The sequence below is a fragment of the Archocentrus centrarchus genome, chromosome 10 (genome assembly GCF_007364275.1).
Source record: "Archocentrus centrarchus isolate MPI-CPG fArcCen1 chromosome 10, fArcCen1, whole genome shotgun sequence".
Taxonomy (NCBI): Eukaryota; Metazoa; Chordata; class Actinopteri; order Cichliformes; family Cichlidae; genus Archocentrus; species Archocentrus centrarchus.
Genome location: NC_044355.1, coordinates 31266599 through 31287160, shown reverse-complemented (window position 1 = coordinate 31287160; position 20562 = coordinate 31266599). Strand labels below are relative to the sequence as shown.

Sequence of the window (20562 nt, the reverse complement as noted above, 5' to 3'; positions counted from 1 at the left end):
ACCAAGACAGACAGATTTGCTGCTTCCTCTCGTTCTGCTGCTGCTTTTCCCTTGCATTCCTTCTTTGTGTTTAATCCAAGGAACTAACTGTGTGTGTGTGTGTGTGTGTGTGTGGGGGGGGGGGGGGGGGGGGGGGTGTGTCTCATGTTGGCCTCTTTCTTTGAGTGCGACTGATATCCTTCTACTAAACTCTCTCAATTAAGACATTCATGTTGATGAAAAACTGAAAAGCATGAAATGGAAACACTACCAAGAGCACAGCATGATACTCATACTTTCCATATTCCTACAGGCTGATTCATGTCAATGCTAATTTTATTTCTCTCATTGATGAGTCCCCTTCATATTATCCCCCGCACCATCCCACTGGGATCATTAAGCTCCATCTAATCTGCTTTTTGTCTGCTGAGGGACAAAGGCTGCTGGTAGAAACACATGTAGGACTTTTTTTTTAGGAAACCTGATTCCTTTTATGTGTGTCTGTAGCAGAGCAGGCAGATCCAACGACTGACTGATGCTCTTTGCAGACAATTTGCTGCTTTTTCACTTCAGTTTCTTGCACTGAAGTTCATTTGTTGTGGGTTTGCTGACAAAAATCTGAACCTGGACACATTATCCAGCAGTGATGGAGCGTGACATTCATGATGATCATGGTTTTCATGTTTTCAGTAACTTCAGTAGGAAGAAGATAGTGTAAATGTTCATTTGCTGTAGTAGTGACAGTATCACAGAAATGCTTCATTATAGGATAAAAGTGATCACTCAGAACAACTTCGTACTGATTTTCAGCAGCCTTTCTCTCTGAGGGAACAAGTGGGTCCACACCAGTCCAGCAAAATGCCCCCCCCCTATAGCACAACAGAGTCTCCAGACAGGGGTCAAAGGTTCAGGGCTGACATCAGTCACATTTTTTCTCTCCACAGGAAGTGCTGCTAGCTGAGTTAATTTCTTACAGCTAAAACGCATGTCTCTTACCCTGAAAATGGTAAAAGATTCCTCCTGAAGTCTGCTTTTAAAAAGGTCTAAAGTGTCTATCTAACACACACACACACACACACACACACACACACACACACACACACACACACACACACACACACACACACACACACACACACACATCAGGATGTTTTCTCAGGTCTATACACAGATGTGAGTTCAGAGAGTGTTTGTCATGTTCGTGGGTCTTTTATTGTGTTTACTTCGACTTATTGAGTTCTGATTTATGATTTTCTACATCCTTGTAATGATGTTTGGAATTCTAGTTTCTTTGGAGTTTAGTCCCAGAGTTTTCAGTCCATCCTGCCTCCCTTATGTTGCCTTAATTGGCCTCCTCTGCTCAGTTGTCAGTGTTTTGTTACTTCCTGTTTCATTTTGCTGGTCCCGTGTTTTGTGTGCTCATGTCCAGTTTTGCTCATCCCGTCCTCAGTAATCGTCCCCGGCTGTGATCCAACCTGTCAGCCACCCTCTCGTTATCCTGTGTTTGGATTTATTCTCTGTGTTTTCCTCAGTTCTTCGTGATGTCCTCCCTCGTGCGGTTTTTCCTGTTTTTCCATGTTGTCTGCGTGTTTTGTGTTGTAGCCAAGCCCATCAGCATTTTGTATATGTATCCCTGTGTGTACTGTCAGTTCGCCGAGCCCTGCGTTTGGGTCAGTGACGTGCAGTCAGGGGAGGCAGGTGAGGCACGGCCTCACCTGTCATCGTGGAAATATAAAATTAAAAAATAAATTAAATGGTTATATTCATTCAGTGATTTGTATTTTAAAGTTCTTTTCCATTTAACTACACCATTTTTAGATTAGTTTTTTCAAAATCGCTGAATTTTTGCATTTGCCGGTCAAATACTAAGAGACGAACGGTGAGGCACCAGCCCGGCGAGCCGCACCACGGATTGCGCAATCCGTGGTGCGGCTCAGTATAGTCATTGCCAATGACTACTAACTGTGCTGGCATGCTATGCAGTGAGACCGGATTACTTTCCGGTCTCACTGCACTTTTACTATATGAACTAAATTTCCATATTTTAGCTGGTGTATATAATGCACAGTTTATTTTTTGTTTTTTTCATTAACAACTGTATGTGTGTGTAATGCATTCTTGTGTTGAGCGATCATGAAACTGCTGCGAAGAGACTCTAGGTGAGGCACGCAGTTCTCGTGCCTCATGGTAGGGGGCGCTGGTGATCCCAGGGACTCTACGACTCCTCGGCGGCAAGCTACCATAAACAGTTAGCAAGGCCAGTTAGTTTTTCCTGTTGCTTGGCCTTATGTTCAACATGGAAGATTACATAACTCAACTGAAAGAATTTTCTAAACTGGACTTTCAATCGAAGCAGAAGATAATAATTAAAGGAAGACCAACACCGGAGCTAAAAGGTTTGCTTCAGACTATGTTAATGTTAAACAAAACAACTGTTGCCAATCAAATGGTGAATAAGCTATATGTTTGTAAATCTGATGTGATGACGTCAGTGCCTCACCAGTCACGACCCTCACCGCACGTCACTGGTTTGGGTCATGCTTTGCCTGCCGCACAGCCGAGCCGCCAGCTTCCTGTCTGTGTGACTGAACTTCCTGCCTCAAAGAGCTTTTCCTGTTGCCACCAGAATGAAGATCTACTAATCATTTTACTGCAAAAACAAATAACCTCAAATGAATTTATTCATGAAGTTAATTTTGAAGTTATGACATTAACATGAATAATCTACAAAAAAAAATAAGATTTGAGGACTCTCTATTCTTTTTGTTCAACATAATATGTAAAGTGTTTAAGGGGTGATGAAGATATAACAGTTCCTCAGTCACCGTGACAACAGCCTGTTTCCCCATAAATGCAGCTGCTGGGAGATGTCAAAGGTCACTCGGGGGTAATGGGTGATGGATGATGGGTGGGGGATCTTGGTAATATGTGAATGGGGCTGTGTGTGGCTCATCTTGCTGTTACCCACAGTGACAGAAATGGCTCTTTTTGGTGTGCATGCTGCCTCTGTTAACTTGTCTGAATGACCCTTTCTGAATAGCTGCACACATGTGATCCCTCTGAACACATCTGTGTTACACTTTGACTGACGGACACTTTTAAAGGCCAATAATCACACAGTTATTCTGAAGCTCGGACAGTATATTGTCCCAGTATCCATCATTTTAACAGAATACCTGATGACAGAATATCCTTTTAGCCTGAGGTCACCAGGCTACACTGTATGGCACTCACAATGGCCAGCCCTGCCACCGGTGTGACGGAGGTGACCTATGGTGGCTGGTGATCAGATGGTGGTGAACCACCAGAGGAGCTGTGGGTGGAGGAGAGAGGAGGTCATGGCCACAAAGAAGGCAGTGTTGAAGAGTGATTACTAACGCAGATGTCAGAACTGAGATCATGTGACCTTACAAAACTCACAACAAAGTACTTAAAAAAGTTCACTTGATGTTTTTGCAACTCTTTTCTTAAATAAATAGGAGAGGCATAAAAGGGTTATTTGGTTCACCCAACTAATGAGAAAAAAGATCAAACAAGTATCAGGCCCAGTACTCACACTGTGGAAACTCAACCAGCTTCTACAGATGGAAAAACCGCCTAAACACTGTGAGCCTCAGCCTTAGGCGAGGGTGCTGTTGCTGTGTAGATCCTCTGTAGTGCCGTGATAGGACAGCAATGCTCAGTCTTAGAAGTGTGTATATATCTGAATCTGGCAGTTACTGGGAATGGAGCCCCAGCTGTTGTTGCACCTGCAATAAAAAGAGCATTTATGTCCATTATGTCCATGCTAAGATGATGTTAACGATCACGATGATAAAATAATGACTAGCTTCTCACCCCTCAAAATATCTTTTAATTTTATTTGTAAACCCCTGGTTCTAAAATATAAAATACACATAACCTGTGTGCTAACCACATCTGACAATACTGTCAGCTAGAATAATACCATAGCATGTGCTGTACAGCTAATCTTGAAAGCATTTGGCTGCAGATCGCATTTTCTGTTACTCTGACTGCGCTCTCTGTTTCCAGTCGAGGTGATTTTGGTGATGAAAACAGTCAATTATTTTGACAACCTATCTTGCTCTAAATTACTTACATAATTTTACAGTATGAAGAATGGACACAGATGTGGTGGTTAGCACTGCTGCCTCACAGCAAGAAGGTCGTGAGTTTGACTCCAGCCTGAGGCCTTTGTATGAGTTTCCATGTTCTCCCTGTGTCTGCATGGGTTCTCTGTGGGTACTTCAACTTCATCCTACAGTCTGAAGACATGCTTGGGTTTAATGGGTGATTCTAAATTGGCTGTAAGCATGAATGGTTGTCTGTGTTAGATGCCCATGTCATCTATCTGAAGCATTCATTTCCTGGATTTACATCTTAGAAATTAATACATGTTTACATGCTGCAGTTTGTGTTGGGCCTTTTTTTTTTTTTAATAGAATGCATTTTGTCTCAGACCTTACTTAAAGTATATACTTTAAAATAAAAACTTTTAACTTCAAGTTACTTTTAACTTCTGCTTCCCAACCATAGATCATTACAGAAACTACTTTACCGGAAAATTTCGTTTGGCTGTAGGCGGCTGGTCGGAATAAATTAAGATTCAACGGAATTTAATAACACTAAAAAAAAAAAAATAAAAAAAAAACACGTGACAAAAACTTGGAGATGCCGGGGATTGAACCCGGGGCCTCATACATGCAAAGCATGCGCTCTACCACTGAGCTACATCCCCATATGTTAACGATCCCCGACCGTAGTCTATATATACATAAAGCGCCGCACAGGCTGCACAAACTCCCTGAAATCGATTAGTATTGTTAATAATAACGCTAATAGTCACTAAAAGGAGCTTACACAGGCGATCGTGAAGTCCAAGGTTTAATTAAACATATTACGAATTTCCGTTGTCTTACTAAAATTTTACTACTGCTGAAAAAAAGGAGCTAATGTGTATTCCTCCAGCTAAGTCTAAAATATTACATAGAAATATAATAAAGCGTTGGCGATTTGTTTTTACTCTTAATTTTATTGGACTGTGTGCGCCTGTCTTAAACTGCTTCACGCCATGACAGGAACAGCGTTCTCCCTGTCGACCAGCAGATGTCGCTGTTAGCCGTGCCTAAATAAAGCACGTTACCTGTGTCCCCAAACAATTTTCAGTGTTTTTACATGATCTGTCATTATGCGAGCGCGCAGCAGCGTCCTCACCAGGCGGAAAAGCGTTGAAGTAGACACGCTTTGGTAATGTTTGGTTTTCACGTAGGGTAGAGACACAACTGTGGTCAACAGCTAAGCGTTTTCTCTATCCCTCACCTGCACTTTACCTGTACCGTTCGCATCCACCTGTTGTCCCATCGGCGGCAATTTGGCACATAAAAACGGTCGGACTGGGAATAAGAAATGAGATGAGGTTTTTCCCCTATAAGTTTGGATGTCTCCTGGCTTTCGTGTGTTTTGTGTCGGTTACTTGGATTACATCGATTCCCAATAATGAAGGTGAGTGTACCTGGCCTTAAATTTCTCTTGCGGACTCAAAGATAAACTTCATGCTTACTGGATACAGAAACTAGTGTAGTTTTAACGTCTGCATCACAGTTTGAAGTGGAATTTGATTTATTTAAACCTTACCCCGCAGGCAACGGATTTGGTACATCTGAGTTGCCGGTGGTTAAAGGTGTTAAACACAGACACCTGTAGGCAGCTCAGCACTTGACACTCTTTGTACAGCTATGTCTGTTTCACATGGAGTCAAAAAATTCTTATTGAAGAGGATGTGGAAAGTCTCGTTTGCCAAGAACAGTTTGACAATTCAACAAGTTATAAACACAATTCCTTTTATTAACATCATAATATTACCGTGTGTATTCTGGTGGGAAGGAAACACACCCAACATACAGTTCAGATGTAGGTAAAAGTGCGCCTTGCTTAGCCAACTTGAGTCATTACTAGGTGTTCGTGGGAGCACTCTTTTTTCCTATCGCATTTTTCGCTCCGCTCTTCTTTATCAGCCTCTTTCCGAGCTCCCTGAGTTTCAGGAGCGGTAAGGTAGTTCACGATAAGCAGGCTGACGCACAGTTTGCATAAAACCACCTGACTGACCTGTTGGGCGTATAATATTCATATGGTTAATAAAGCATTGCAGCTGAGACAACAGACCCATTTCACAGCAGACATCTTCACATGACAATCGGGAAAGCACAGGTGTATTCAGGCTGCTTCACCCCGCTTAGCAGCTATTATCATGGCTTACTGGGACACTTAATGGAACTGAGCCATCATCATTGCACCTGTGCTTTTCCTGCTGTCACAAATCACTATGTCTGCTTTAAAAAAGGTCTACTAATGACTGTATTTAAGATGACAGTTAAAGCAGAGAAACAATAATGTGATAGTAGTTTAGAACATGGAGTTATTACTGGAGCTTTTATTTGGCATATTTTGAAGTATTTGAGGACTTTTCTTCTGCCGAATCCAAGCTATGCTGATATGCTGCTCCAGTGTACAGTCATAAAGCACTAAAATGTTCAAGAAAAAAAAATGTTCAGTCATAAGTATTCCAATAACTGTAGTGCCAGTGAGCTCTCAGAATGCACCCTTCATTTTGATGTTGGTTACACACCTGTGAAGTTGTGTGGCTCTATTTTACATGGTTGTGAAGGTATTGTGTTCTCAAAATCAGCTAAAGGTGCATTTGTTTTGCTGCAACTGATCAGCCTAAATTGGATAAGCACTAAGAAGATGGATGGATGTTGACATACAAGTTTAAAAAAGAATAATGCTGATATCGCTTTTGATTTTAAATTTTTTACAGCAAATAAATATAGAGAGAGATGATAAAAGGACTGGTATTTTGTATACCACATTTCTAATCAATTTGAGTACTCAAAGTGCTTTTTGCTGCCATTCACCATTCCCACACCCATTCATACTGGTGCTTTTTTCTATGCCTTTCTATGCATTTTTAATCTAATGTTCACACACTCACACTCTCACGGATGCATTAGGGGTAAAGTGGAGTTCAGTATCTTGCCCAAGAATTCTTAAACATGCATGTTGAAGGAGCCAGGGATTAAAGCACTGTCCTTCTGATTTGAATAGACACACACACACACACACACACACACACACACACACACACACACACACACACACACACACACACACACACAGACATAATCGTTTGATGGAAAGTGGAAAAAAATGATGTGGTGGGCTAGTCCATTTTGCCGAAATTTCATTACAGCAACTCTAAATGGTACTCAGGAGTTTGAATGGCCCCCACGTGCTTGTATGTATGCATGCCTGACAACATCAGGGCATGCTCCGAATGAGGCAACAGATATGGTCCTGTGGGATTTCCTCTCATATCTGAACCAGGACATCACTGAGCTCCTGGATACACTGAGGTGTAACCTGGCAGTGTCGAATGGACTGAAACATAATGTCCTAGAGGTGTTCTATTGGATTTAGGTCAGGCGAACATGGGAGCCAGTCAACGGTTTCAGTTCCTTTATCCTCTAGGAACTGCCTGCATACACTTGCCACGAGGCCAGGCATTGTCATGCAACAGGAGGAGCCCAAGACCCACTGTACCAGGTAGAGTCGGACAATGGGTCAAAGGATTTCATGACTAGCAAATGCTAGACATGCTCCACAGTGTTGGGCAGTGAGCACGGCGTGCCAATAGAGGATGTCAGACCCTCAGTCCAATCCCATCCAGCTTTATTTATGACATGCTTTAAAATCACCCACAAGGTCCAAAGTACTGTACAATAAAACAATAAAATACATTAAAATACCTAGGTCACACAGGTTGGCAGCTGGTCTGCCGACCTATGTGACCAGGTGGGAATGTAAACGTGTAGTAGCTCAGAGAGAGATAAGGTGGGGCAAGACCATTTAGAGATTTAAAAGCAAATAAAAGAATTTTAATCTGGATCCTAAAACGAAAGGGTAGCCAGTGAAGTGAAACGTGCTCATGTTTTCAGTCACCAGTTAAAAGCCACCCAGCAGCATTCTGCACCAGTGGAATGCGCGCAATAGTGGACCGTCTAAGCCCCATATACTGGTGCATTACAGTAATCCAGCGGAGTGCTAACAAAGGCATGGAAAACTGTTTCAAACTTTCGTCTTTGGAGAATTGTCTTTATTTTGGCCAGTTGCCTCAGGTGAAAAAAGCTTGACTTTACTACAGCCTTAAAGTGGCTATCAAGCTTCATGTCAGGATCTATTTTGACTCCTAAATTTGTGATTATTGGTTTGAGATACTGTGCCAGAGCGCCCAGATCTACCAAAGGGGTCATAGAGTTGTTACCAAAGACCATCACCTCTGTTTTTTTTCTTATTGAAACAGGAAATTTAGAGCCATCTGCATAGCAGTGGAAAGAGATACCATATTTTCAAATAGATAAAGAGAGAAAAGGAGCAGGCCTAGAACTGAGCCCTGTGGTACCCCACACACAAGTGGAGCAGTGGTGGAAACAAATTCACCAAGACCAACACAAAAACTCCTACTTGTCGAGTATGTCTGAAACCAACTAAAAGATGTGGCCCTGATTCCTGCCCACTGCTCCAGACGGGGGACCAACAGTGGGAAAATTTTCTTTAAAAAGACAAGGAGGGATAACATCATTTGGAGAACCTGAAGGCTTCATGTGACCAAAAATCTCCTGTAGAAATTCCAACATTACAGGCTTAAAGTGTCAAAAACAGCAGAACAGGAGAAAGAGACTGAGGAGAAATAAGAGCCCTTACAGTGGTGACCTTATTGATAAAGAATTGCAAAAATCTTTCACAGACATCAGAAGAGGCTTCAGTACAGTCAGACTGTGGTGGATTTAGAACACTACTGATGGTTTTAAATAACACATGAGGCTTGTGACAATTTGAGACAATAGTTGAGAAATATTTAGTCCTAGTCTCGTGCACAGTTGACTGATAGCGACGCCAACAGTCTCTTAGAATTTGAAAGGACACCTGTAATCTGTCTTTTCTCCACTTCCGCTCAGCTCTGCAGCACTCATGTCTGACAGAGCGGGTCATGTCATTCAGCCAAGGCTCATGTTTAGTTACTGACTGCCTAATCTTTAATGGAGTCACAATGTCAATAGTGTTTTAGTAGGTGTTATGAAACCATAAACTCATCTCCTCCATATCATCACCTACATACTCAGGAATGACACAGTTCTGTGTGAAAACAGTGGAGAACTGAGGAGCTGTGGAAGGGTTCATAATCCAACATCTGCGAGCAGCAGGCCGAGGTTTGACTACAGTACAGCCCTCAAACAGAACTGGCATATGGTTAGAAAACACTGCCTCACAGATCTCCAGGTTAAGAACAGGCAGACCATGTGTTAATACAAGATCTAATGTGTGTGGCACCTGAGTGGCACCAGACATGGACTGCACCAGGTTAAAAGAGTCAACGAGAGTTAAAAAGTCCTTTGGAATAGGGTGGCCAGGACAACACACATGGACATTAAAATCTCCAGCAATAAGGACACGATCATAGTTGGGCATAACTTCCAATAGGAATACAGAAAAGTCATTTATGAAGTCCTTATTGTATTTAGGAGGCTGATAGACCAGGGCACACAGCACTGTGTGAGGGCAACCCAATTCAAATAAGAGCAGTTCAAAGCTGGTAAAGGAGGACGGCAGCCAAATTTGTTTACATGTAAACTCACTCTTGTAGACCATCACTAAACAACCTCCTCCCTGGAGTGTTAATGAAGCAGCAATTGCTTGGTAGGAGTGCCGTGAAAGTGCTGGACTCACCAACATTTAGCCAGTTCTCAGTCACAAAGAGGAAATCCAATTCATGGGAGAGGAAGAAATCCTGCAGGATGAACATTTTGTTTACTAGCGATCTGGCATTCACCAGGCCAATCCGGGCAGAAGCCGGCAGGTCCGGAGCGTCTGCCGTCCAGGGAACACAACGCAGGGGCCGCAGATTCCGCGGATTCACACTGCGCCAACGGGGACGTGGAGAGCAGGGGTGGCAAGACAATGATATCTCATCCGGGCTGACGACAGGTACCAAGCAGGTGTTGATGGGGTCCGGTGAGCACCATGACACAGAGAGTTGAAGCCCGGATCCGGATTTAACTCCAGAAGCTAAATATAAAGGCTCCAACCCAGCTTTCAGCCTCACCAAAAAAAATGCTGTGTTTCCCTCAGGAGCGGTAGCGCCTACGGTGAAAAGGCGCTGGGGCGCCGTAAAGAAAAGCTGGAATTGCTGATAGGAAAGGGGGAAGAGTTTTATGCCCACTATTGCCCACTATAAAAGTTTGGGAGAACTTCTAATATCTAGTAACATTTGGCGATCGTACACCAATAAAGCATTGGCCATTGTGAGCAGCAAGCAGCAAAAAACACACAGCATTACAGAGACAGGCAGACGGCCAGCCAAACACACTGGCGCCATCATCAACTATTCGAAAGGCCACCCTCATGAAGTCTTTTTAAGTTGTTTTGTTGTTTTATTGTTTGGTCGGAGACATTCACGCCAGTGGCTGGTGGAGGTCATTTTGTAGCTCTGGCAGTGCTCATCCTGTTCCTCCTCGTACAAAGGAGCAGATACCAATCCAGGTTGATGGGTTTAGGATCTTCTACAGCCCCATCCTGCTCTCCTAGGGTAACTGCTTGTCTCCTGGTATCTCCTTCATGCTTTTGAGACTGCACTGGAAGACACAAGAAATCTTCTGGCAATGGCACATATTGATGTGCCATCCTGGAGGAGTTGGACTACCTGTGCAACCCCTGTAAGTTTCAGGTATCGCCTCATGCTACAGTACCAGTAATGACACTGACCCTACCCAAATGCGAAACTAGTAAAAAACCAGTCAGAAAAGATGAGCCTTTACCTGTACAACCACTCCTCTTTTGGGGGTTGTCTCATTGTTGCCCCTCTAGTGCACCTGTTGTTAATTTAATTAACACCAAAGCAGCTGAAACTGATTAACAACCCCCTCTGCTACTCAACTGACCAGATCAATATCAATGTGTCCGTTGATTTGTTTTTTTATCAAGCATACACACGCACGCACGCACGCACACACACAGAGCTTGAAGAAAAAATGAATGAGATCAATTCACTGATCCAAACCACTAGAATCTACAGCAACAACATCAGAATATTGTTTAGACTGGAGAAGCATAGTTGTATGGTAACAAAGAGAGGGAAGGTAGTCAGAACTGAGGGGATTGCATTACCAGAAGGCAACAGTGCAGACACTGAGGACAGCTATAAGCACCTTGGAATACCACAGGAAAATGGGAACCATGGAGAGGCATCTAGGAAAGCTGCAACCACCAAGTACCTGCAGAGAGTAAGTCCTGAGGAGTCAGCTGAATTGGAAGAACCAGATCCGGGCAATGAAACGTACACCCTTCCAGTGATCAGATACCCTGCAGGGATAATAAGCTGGCCAAAGGAGGAGATAGAAGCCAGTGACATCAAGACAAGAAAGCTCCTTACCATGGATGGAGGGTTTCACCCCCAATCCAGCACCCTGAGACTGTACTCTAAGTTGCAGGAAGGAGGCTGAAGACTAGCGAGTGTCAGAACCGGTATCCAGGATGAAACGGCAAACATCCAAGTACATCAGGAAGATGGCCACAACTGATCACAACTGATTAGTGAGTACCTCAGGCAGCAGAAACCCAAGAAAGAAGAGGAGCAAGAACAGGAACCATCATGGAAGGACAGGCCTCTGCACGGCATGTACCACCGGAAGATAGAAGAAGTGGCTGATATAGAAAAATCCTACCAATGGCTGGACAAAGCTGGACTGACAGACAGCACAGAGGCACTAATCATGGCAGCACAGGATCAAGCTCTAAGCACAAGATTGATAGAGGCTGGGGGCTACCACACAAGGCAAGACCCCAGGTGCAGGCTGGCCCTGAGACAATCCAGCACATAACAGCAGGGTGCAAGATGCTAGCAGGCAAGGCAGAACGCCATAACCAAGTGGCTGGCATAGTATACAGGAACATCTGTGCCAAGTATGGCCTAGAAGTCCCAAGGTTGAAATGAGATATGACCATAAAGGTGGATGAGAATGACCAAATTAAGATCCCGTGGGACTTCCAGAGGACAAACTGGTGATGGCAAACCAACCAATGCCAAGTGATGGCATCATCAGGAAGAAGGAACACGAGAAGCATGAGAAATACCAAGGGCTCAGAGAACGTGGAAGGTGAAGGTAACAGTGCGCTCCGTGGTAACAGGAACACTCGGGGCAGTGACCCCAAACTGGAAGAATGGCTCCAGTAGAGTCCAGAAACAGCATCCGAGATCTCTGTCCAGAAGAGCACAGTTTTAGGAACATCTAAGATACTACGGAGAACCATCAAGTTCCCAGGTCTCTGGTAGGGGACCCGAGCTTGAAGGTCAAACAAAAAGATAACCCACAGGGCGAGTGGGGAATTCTTTATTTTTGTGAATATTCATATATATGTGTGCAGTTTTTATGGAACTGGTATTTATTAGTAAAAGCATTCGACACATTTATTAACAACTGTTTCATTTAAGCTCAGTGTGACAGTCTGCTGCGCTTTGCTGCATTACTAAAGCAGCTAGACAAAGTCTTGAGTTTCATCAGAGACATTTTTTTTTTCATCTGGGAACCTCAGGAATGAATTGACAGGTGTCTCACTCTTGCAGGTGGACCAGGTAGCAAGCGGAGATGTCATATGTGCCACCAGCTGTCACCTGATATTCTTCTGATACATCATTAGCTCCAATTATTTATTTATTTATTTAATGAATCATTATGGAGGGGAAAAGAAAAATAAGAGGGACAGAACATGGGAGAAGAAAAAAGTGAGGGGGGGGGGGGGGGGGTAGAGGTTAGTAAAACACTTGGGATCATCAGCTGCTGCATAGATCTGTGTCAAAACACTCAAAAAAAGCACTGGCGCTAGCACTGGCACCCAAGAACCACCCCACACCCCACAGAGCATCTGCCCCACGCTGGAGAGCCACTGTACAACCCCCACATGAGCAGGTCAGCAGTCATGTGACCCACCACCCTCCAAAAACTTGGCCCATAGGAGCTGAGGCTCAGTAAGCCCCAGGCTCAGCCACACACACACACACACACACACACACACACACACACACACACGCACGCAGACACTAGCCACAAACCCACAAAAAAAACCCTACAAACTTACACATCAACCACCCTCTGAAGTGTAGACAAACCGATGCCTCCCAGGACCAATGGTGTCTCGTGAATGCAGCCAACCTGGCCCCTGAAGCACCATCTAACCCCCGTTCTGAGCAGGGTGCAGGAAAATGTCAGCTGCCAAGCAAACATGACAAAAGGTTTCTGATTTCAACTTCTGAGGATTTGTTTGCTGTCACTCAGGAAAACAAGCAATCTGAAGATGACTTAAATTAGATTTTCCACCCTCTGAAGGAACATATCTAGTTATGTTGACCAGATATTATTGAACTCTGATCAAAGGATGATTTTGATGATTTTTAGTAAAACTCAAGCCTATAAACAATCAGAGTGGTTGAATACACAGAGTTGTTCTTAACAGTTCAAACTTTGCCATATGTATCCAGGTTCAACGGTGCTGCCTGACTTCCAGACCCTCTACAGGCGTCTGCTGGTGGCTGAGGACCTGGGCGGGCAGGTCAGCAGGAATCTCAGCAGCATCCTGGAACAGCTGAATGACTTGTCCAAAAGTGCTAGCAATACCCATCCCAACAGCACAAACTTTAAAGGTGGGTGGCAGAGCATCCAGCAATAGTTGTTTTAACTAAATTCACCTGACTATTAGTAGTGATTCTGATTAAATGCAAATTAATTTGGAAATATGCAACACGAGAGCAAAATATTACAAACAACAAGGAAAAGTAGACAATTTATACTAAACAATATTTACACACCGTGCTGTCCGGTGCACGGTGGCACAGTGGCCTCATGTAGCACATGAGGATAAAGAGCTGGTCCAGCATTCCATGACCAGGTTTGACTAATGGATGAACCCTCCTTTCCAGCACCCTGAGATAGACCTTTCTGGGGAGGCTGAGGAGTGTCATCCCCTGATAGTTGGAGTACACCTTGTGGTCCCCCTTATTAAAGATAGGGACCACCACCTTGGTCTCCCAATCCAGACACACTGCCCAGATCTTCAGGCAATGTTGCAGAAGCATGTCAACCAAGACAGCCCTACAACATCCAGAGCCTTCAGGAACTCAGGGCGAATCTTATCCACCCCAGGGGCCCTGCTACCAAGGAGTTGTTTAACGACCTCAGTGATTTCACCCACAGTGATGGGCAAGTTGTCCCCCTTATCCCCAGACTCTGCTTCCTCTACAGAAGGCATGTCAGTAGGATTAAGGAGGTCCACAAAGTATCCTGTAGGCCCACCACCTGCAGGAGGTGCCGTAGGGTCGGGTGCAGTGTGTGTGTTGGGTGGAGGCCTGGGGGGGGGCTTCAGCTAGTGCGTGAGGTTGAGAGATACTGGCTAGATACAGGCAATCTCCTGGAGATTGGCTGGACTGTTTCATTCTGGAGTTGCCCTTGGTGAGAGGCAGCAGGCTGGGGATGGGTATCCTTGTTTCCCTCTGGCTTGCTGCCTGTACGTTGGTGTTTCAGAAAACACCTACGTACAGGCAGCAAGCTGAGCAGAGGGTCGTTTCCCTGCACTTTTGGGCCAGGGAATGGGTCCTGACTGTGGTATGCACTCATGTACCAAATGACACTTCAGAGCACCCAGCCTTCTCGAAGGCATTGAGCACAGTGCTTGAGGGGCCACCATCTGGTGACTCTGTCATCCTACTGGGAAGCTTCACCACTGTTTCAAGTTTTCTCCATTTGTGGATAATGGCTCTCACAGTGGTTCGCTGCAATCCTAAAGCTCTGGAACCCTTTCCAGACTGATAAATGTCAGTTACTTCATTTGTCATCTGTTCTTGAGTTTCTTCAGATTGTGGCATGATGTGCTGCTTTTTCAGAACTCAGCTTTCCAGAAATATGGTTAATTACAATTAATACAAGGGAGTGGGGGCAATTACTTTTTCACATAGGAGCCAGGTAGGTTTGGATAGATTTGTTTCCCTTAATAAATTAAGTGATTGTTTAAAATCCAAGTATTTTCTTGGGTTATCTTTGTCTAATACTAAAATTTGCTTGATGATGTGAAATATATGTGGCAAATATGCAAAAAACTAAGAAATCAGGAAGGGGGGTAAATACTTACCATAGCGCACAAAATATTTTATTGATCATGAAAAGTAAATTTTGGCACAGACACCACTTTAGCTGAAACTGTACTGTAATAGTACATGTTCTTTATGCACTTCCACTTCATCAAAACAACAAGTAAGTCATTTTACTTGCAAATGATGTGTAAATTGCAGCTTGCAATGGTACCCTGTGCATGCCAGCAATCTTCACATGTACCAGGTTTGTCTGCAGAAGTTGCAGTTTATGGTTAGGATGGTGCCACAGTTGTCATATTTTATCTACCATACTACATATTTATTTTGTTTATTAGAACATTAATTATTTCTTAAATTTTGACAAAGCCTGTTAGATTGTTGTGTGTGCTAACTACAGTACCATATGCTTCTGTTCCTCTTCCCTTGTGTTTACAGGAATAGGAAAGCTACCTATTGGCTATCGAACATTCCTTCTGCCCAACATTTACATCTTCATGCCTCACCTCAGAAAGCATCGAGACAGCCTCGTACCTAATGTAGTGCTGGGACAGGGACGCCGTGGAGGTATGAAGACCTTGCATATAATAAAAATGCACACCTTTACTACTTAATGAATCTTCTTGTAATAATCTTTTGTGATATAAGCTTTAGTTTACAACATCATATTTCAGAAGCTTGGGAGAGTGAACGCAAGAGGCAAATGAGGAACAGTTTGTTTTCTATCTGCTGTGCTAGCAGAAGCACACAGTGACCATTGTTTTTTTTTTTCTCTTATCTATTGTGTCCTCCCTCAGTGTCCATTGTGCTCGGCATCCCCACCGTGAAGCGTGAGAAGCAGAGTTACCTGGTCAACACACTTAGCTCTCTGCTTTTCAGCCTGACTTCCTCACAGTGCCAAGATCTCGTCATCATCGTCTTTGTTGCTGAGGTTGCACGCATGCTCACACGCATTTATGCAGTCAGCTTAGCCATTTAAAGTAGCATAAGTATGTGTCAAAAATATTGCTTTAAAGGAACGCTGTTACTGTTATCTGATAAAAAGCGCATGTGGTTGTGTTGGAGAAGAAAACTGACACGAGATTGGTACTGATACTCTTATCTAACTGTTGTGTTTTAATTTAAAATTATTCATTTAAAGAGAAACATGAAGAAGCAGTGTAACCACAACTGTTTGCTGAGTATTGCATAACCTTTTAATTGAAGATACCTGCAGCTGTAAAGTGAACTCCAGTCAGCAATCTCTCCAAAAACTGCTCATGCAAAACAGAGACGAGACATGCAAAAGACTACACTACTGTATGTCATGCAGCTAGTATAACAACTGCACACCTAATGTCAGAGTAATGCTAAAGTTGACACTGATATAATGAATGAATGAATGCCAGATTTGTTGTGTAGCTAAGTTATACCTGGCTGGCTAACTGCCCCCATATTTGCTGTTACTTTAGAAAATCTGTTAGTTTTAGAAGTTTTTGCATTAATTGATGATTTTCTGCTCGCATCAACTACCTTGGACTCCGCTGCGGCGACATTGGTTAGTTTTTAAAGTTAGCTGATAAAATAATTTGAGGTGGGTGGCACAGTGGTGTGGTGATTAGCATTGTTGCCTCACAGTAAGAAGGTCCTGGGTTTGAATCCAGTCTGAGAGACTTTTTTTGGTTTTTGTGGACTTTACATGTTTTACCCATGTTTGCAGGAGTTCTCTCCAGCTTCCTCCCACAGTCCAAAGATGTGCATGGGGTTACGTTAAGGTGACTCTGAATTGATCATGAGTGCAAGTATTTGTGTTAGCCCTATGGCAGATTGGCGACATGTCCAGAGTGTACCCTGCCACTCACCCTGTGACAGCTGGGATAGTTTGCTAACCTTATCCATTTCAGACAGTAGTTTGTTAGGTGACATAGCTTGCAATTTTTGTGTGTGTGTGTGTGTGTGTGTGTGTGTGTGTGTGTGTGTGTAAGCAGGCATGGCACAAGACACTGCATTGAGCAGGTCGGCCTGTTGCTGTGATGCGTCAGCGCATTCACCATATTGGTTGTGCGCTGCAAACTAACACAAGTAAATGGACTGAACTTCATAAAGCGCCTTTCTCCAAAGTTCTTTAAATTAATGACTCACTCACAGATTCACACATGCACTAATATACCATATATACTGGGAAACTGATAGGCACCAAAAATAACGTAACTTTCTCTGATAATTATAAATGTTGAATACTGATAAATATGTTAGGGTACAGACAACAAGCCAGCATATGTATTTCTAATGTTTTTACAGTGTTTACAGCTACTGATGTTTGTAACGCTGTAACTGTGATGATAAATGTCTACAATAATCAGATCCTGACATGTAGATATAACATCTGCAGATTAATGAAATTAAAAAAGCATTTTTTATTCAGTGATTTTTTTTTTATCAATTTAAGTTTTATTAATGGCAATCTTTAACACAAAAAATGAACAAAATTTACAAATTACAATAAGAAACTGCAATAGACACTGATCTACTTCATTTTCTTTTACCAGTGAAACTGTTTACTAAAAATATAGATCCATGATTTAGTTCATACAATAAAATTTTAGGGTTAAAAAGGTAAAACAAAAAGAGCTATTTCCAACTTTTGTGAAGTGCTAAATTAAATGTATTATGACACAAAAACAAGCACAAAGCACAAATATGTGTATGTGTAGATTATCTGTGTCATGTAATGGCATAATTGCAATCTTAGTAAACCCTGCACTGAGTACAGTCATATTTACCTCAAGATTGTGGAATCACTGGTCTCATCATTTATTTGTGACTCAGTGAACATTATCGTTTATCTTATTTATTTTTTTGTATGTGTTTTATCTCCCTATTTTACGTTAATATGGACCATCTTTGTGTCTGGAATAAAGATTGATTGATTGAAATGCAAAAACAGTGATGAGCAGACAGCAGGCAAACAGAAGGTTTGGAAGATCAATCAGTCACAAGGACACTGACAGCTCGCCCTGACGCTGACTGGCGAATAAAACTCAGCTGATCTGATCACCTTTACAGCACTCTTAGGAGGAGTCATCAGTCCTCCTTTGTTTTTTAGTGTGATCAAATGATGTGGGTACGGCATCAGGCACCACGGCACACACGGCTCTTTCAAAACCTGGCAAACAACAAACCCTGAGATCTAAACAAGAGCTTTCTCCACAAGGCTACAGTGCAGATTGGTGGGTAGCTACGGTCCCACACAGTGATGCAGTGATGGATGCTCTTCAGTTTCCTCTGAAGCTGGAGAAGGGGATGCCTCAAAAGCAGACAGGGACACGGTCTCATCCTCTGCTGCCACATCACCCGATGGGCTTGAAACATGCCGAACTTCAGCGTTAGACAGCAGAAGATGGTCTGGAACTGGCCTGATCCAGGGTTGTTATTCAAAACCCCTAAAAACACACACACACACACACACACACACACACACACACACACACACACACACACACACACACACACACACACACACACACACACGGTACCAGAAATGTTTTATTGAGCTTAGTGCTGTTAAAGGGGGTCATGTCATCTATTGAGAATCATACTCATTTACCTCACACAAACAGGAAAACTGAAGAAGATGAATACATTTAAATCTTTTTTGTTTGGATTCCCGTTCACCTGTGAAATGTAACCCCGTGTGATCCCGTTTTGACTGTAAAATGGTTTGAACGGCTCCACGCACCATCAGGGTGAGGCACCTCTGTGTGTAAGTTTGCCACATCCAATATGGCAGTGACGTTGACTTGCGATTCAGCACTCAATGCGGCATCTGCATATGTATGTTTGATACCCAATAGCAGCTAACTGGCTAACTTTAGCTTGCTTGCTCACTAATATTAAACCATGTAGTCATAATACTCCTGAACTCAAACTACTGCGTCAGTGACGTTCCATCCATCCATTTTCTCCCGCTTATCCTTTTCAGGGTTGTGTGTGTGTGTGTGTGTGTGTGTGTGTGTGTGTGTGTGTGTGTGTGTGTGTGTGTGTGTGTACGTGGGGGGTACACCCAGTACAGGTCGCCAGCTAATATTAAAAACACTAAAACATTATAGATGCAATAAAAAAATTAAATGCCATGTTTGACTACAAATTTGCAGCTGTTTGATTACTTGGAACACAGCATAGTTACAAGTGTTATAAGCACTTAATTTCCTCTGAGAATGCCATTGAACTTTCCCATAACTGTTAATTTTATTCCATGTTATCATTCATCATAAAAAAGAGAGGATTGAATTACCTTTGCCCCCTTTCTCCCTCTCACCGACACAAAGCTTTAACTGGGTTAAGGCCTGATGTCAGTCTAGTTCACGCCTGTGTGCTTTCATACCTGCCCATCAAATTTTTTTTATTTTTGTGGTTCATTACAATTTAAATACTCTGTGTGTGTGTGTGTGTGTGTGTGTGTGTGTGTGTGTGTGTGTGTGTGTGTGTGTGTGTGTTGTTAAGAGTATTAAAGGCTAACATCCTCTACCGTGAGTAACTAAATCAGTGAACAGGAATGGAAAGAGGCTTTATCTCCTCAAAAATGAAACTAGTAATATGATGCCTGGCCTTCAATGGACTCGCACAATGACACCGTCTCAGTCTGTAACACTTAACTGAGTGAGAAATCCCCCTCACATCCCTGACCCGGTCCTTTCTGTCTTCCTGTCATTTCAGACAAACTCAGACTACGTGAACAGTGTAGCAGAGACCATCAAGAAGAAGTGAGTAAATCTAGACTGCCTCCCATGGGGCAGTTTCAGTGTTATCAGTGTTCATGCTGACTTTTTGCAGCAGGTTATACTGCATTTAAGTATTCACTGGTCATTTTATCAACCCTGGACTAACCATGGCTGCTAGTCAGATGTGGAAGATTTCCTGAGGAAGTATTTCACTTCATGATTAACCTCAACACAAAGACTGTTCTATGTGGCGCTTTACAAGCAAAGGAAATGTTAAGCTGTGGTGTTTCCATTTCTTCCACTTCAATCATCCAATCCAATAAATGGCACCAAACAAGAGTCAGTAGCAGAATAAACTGTCAGGCATTGCAGAGACAAGTTTCTCATGGGCACAACCCTCATACTCAACTCTGCTGCTCAACCCACAGATGCATTTTCCTCACAAACGTGGCACCATTTCAGGGGACATAAACGGGCTTCCCAATTGTATAAGTAGCACTATTACAACAAAGAAAAAAATCAAACACCAAAAATTTAGAATTTAAAACACCAAAGTTTATTTTTATGCAAATAGAACAGATGTAGAAACACTGAATGCATCACTGAAGCGTATAAAAGTTGCCTTCAACTTGAGAACCCCTTCATGCCCCTTAATCGTGCATTTTATTTGTTTACAGCAAATTTCTGAGGAAC

General features: G+C 42.9%; 1 protein-coding gene and 1 non-coding gene across 3 annotated transcripts in view; one reads left to right on the top strand and one right to left on the bottom strand.

The window, feature by feature from the left end:
- Positions 1-4645: 4645 nt before the first annotated feature.
- Positions 4646-4717, bottom strand: trnaa-ugc (transfer RNA alanine (anticodon UGC)). The gene has a single exon. It is a non-coding gene; the product is annotated as a tRNA-Ala (tRNA).
- Positions 4718-5114: 397 nt separating this feature from the next.
- LOC115786614 (alpha-1,3-mannosyl-glycoprotein 4-beta-N-acetylglucosaminyltransferase B) overlaps positions 5115-20562 on the top strand; it is a 37873-nt gene continuing 22425 nt past the window's right edge. The window contains exons 1-5 of one of the 2 annotated variants that reach the window (XM_030738855.1): positions 5115-5481; positions 13568-13729; positions 15608-15736; positions 15967-16100; positions 19865-19911. In XM_030738855.1, the coding sequence (XP_030594715.1) occupies positions 5391-5481; positions 13568-13729; positions 15608-15736; positions 15967-16100; positions 19865-19911 (563 nt within the window). In that variant the 5' untranslated portion in view covers positions 5115-5390. The remainder of the gene's footprint in view (positions 5482-13567; positions 13730-15607; positions 15737-15966; positions 16101-19864; positions 19912-20562) is intronic. The other variant, XM_030738856.1, reaches the window with a different exon arrangement.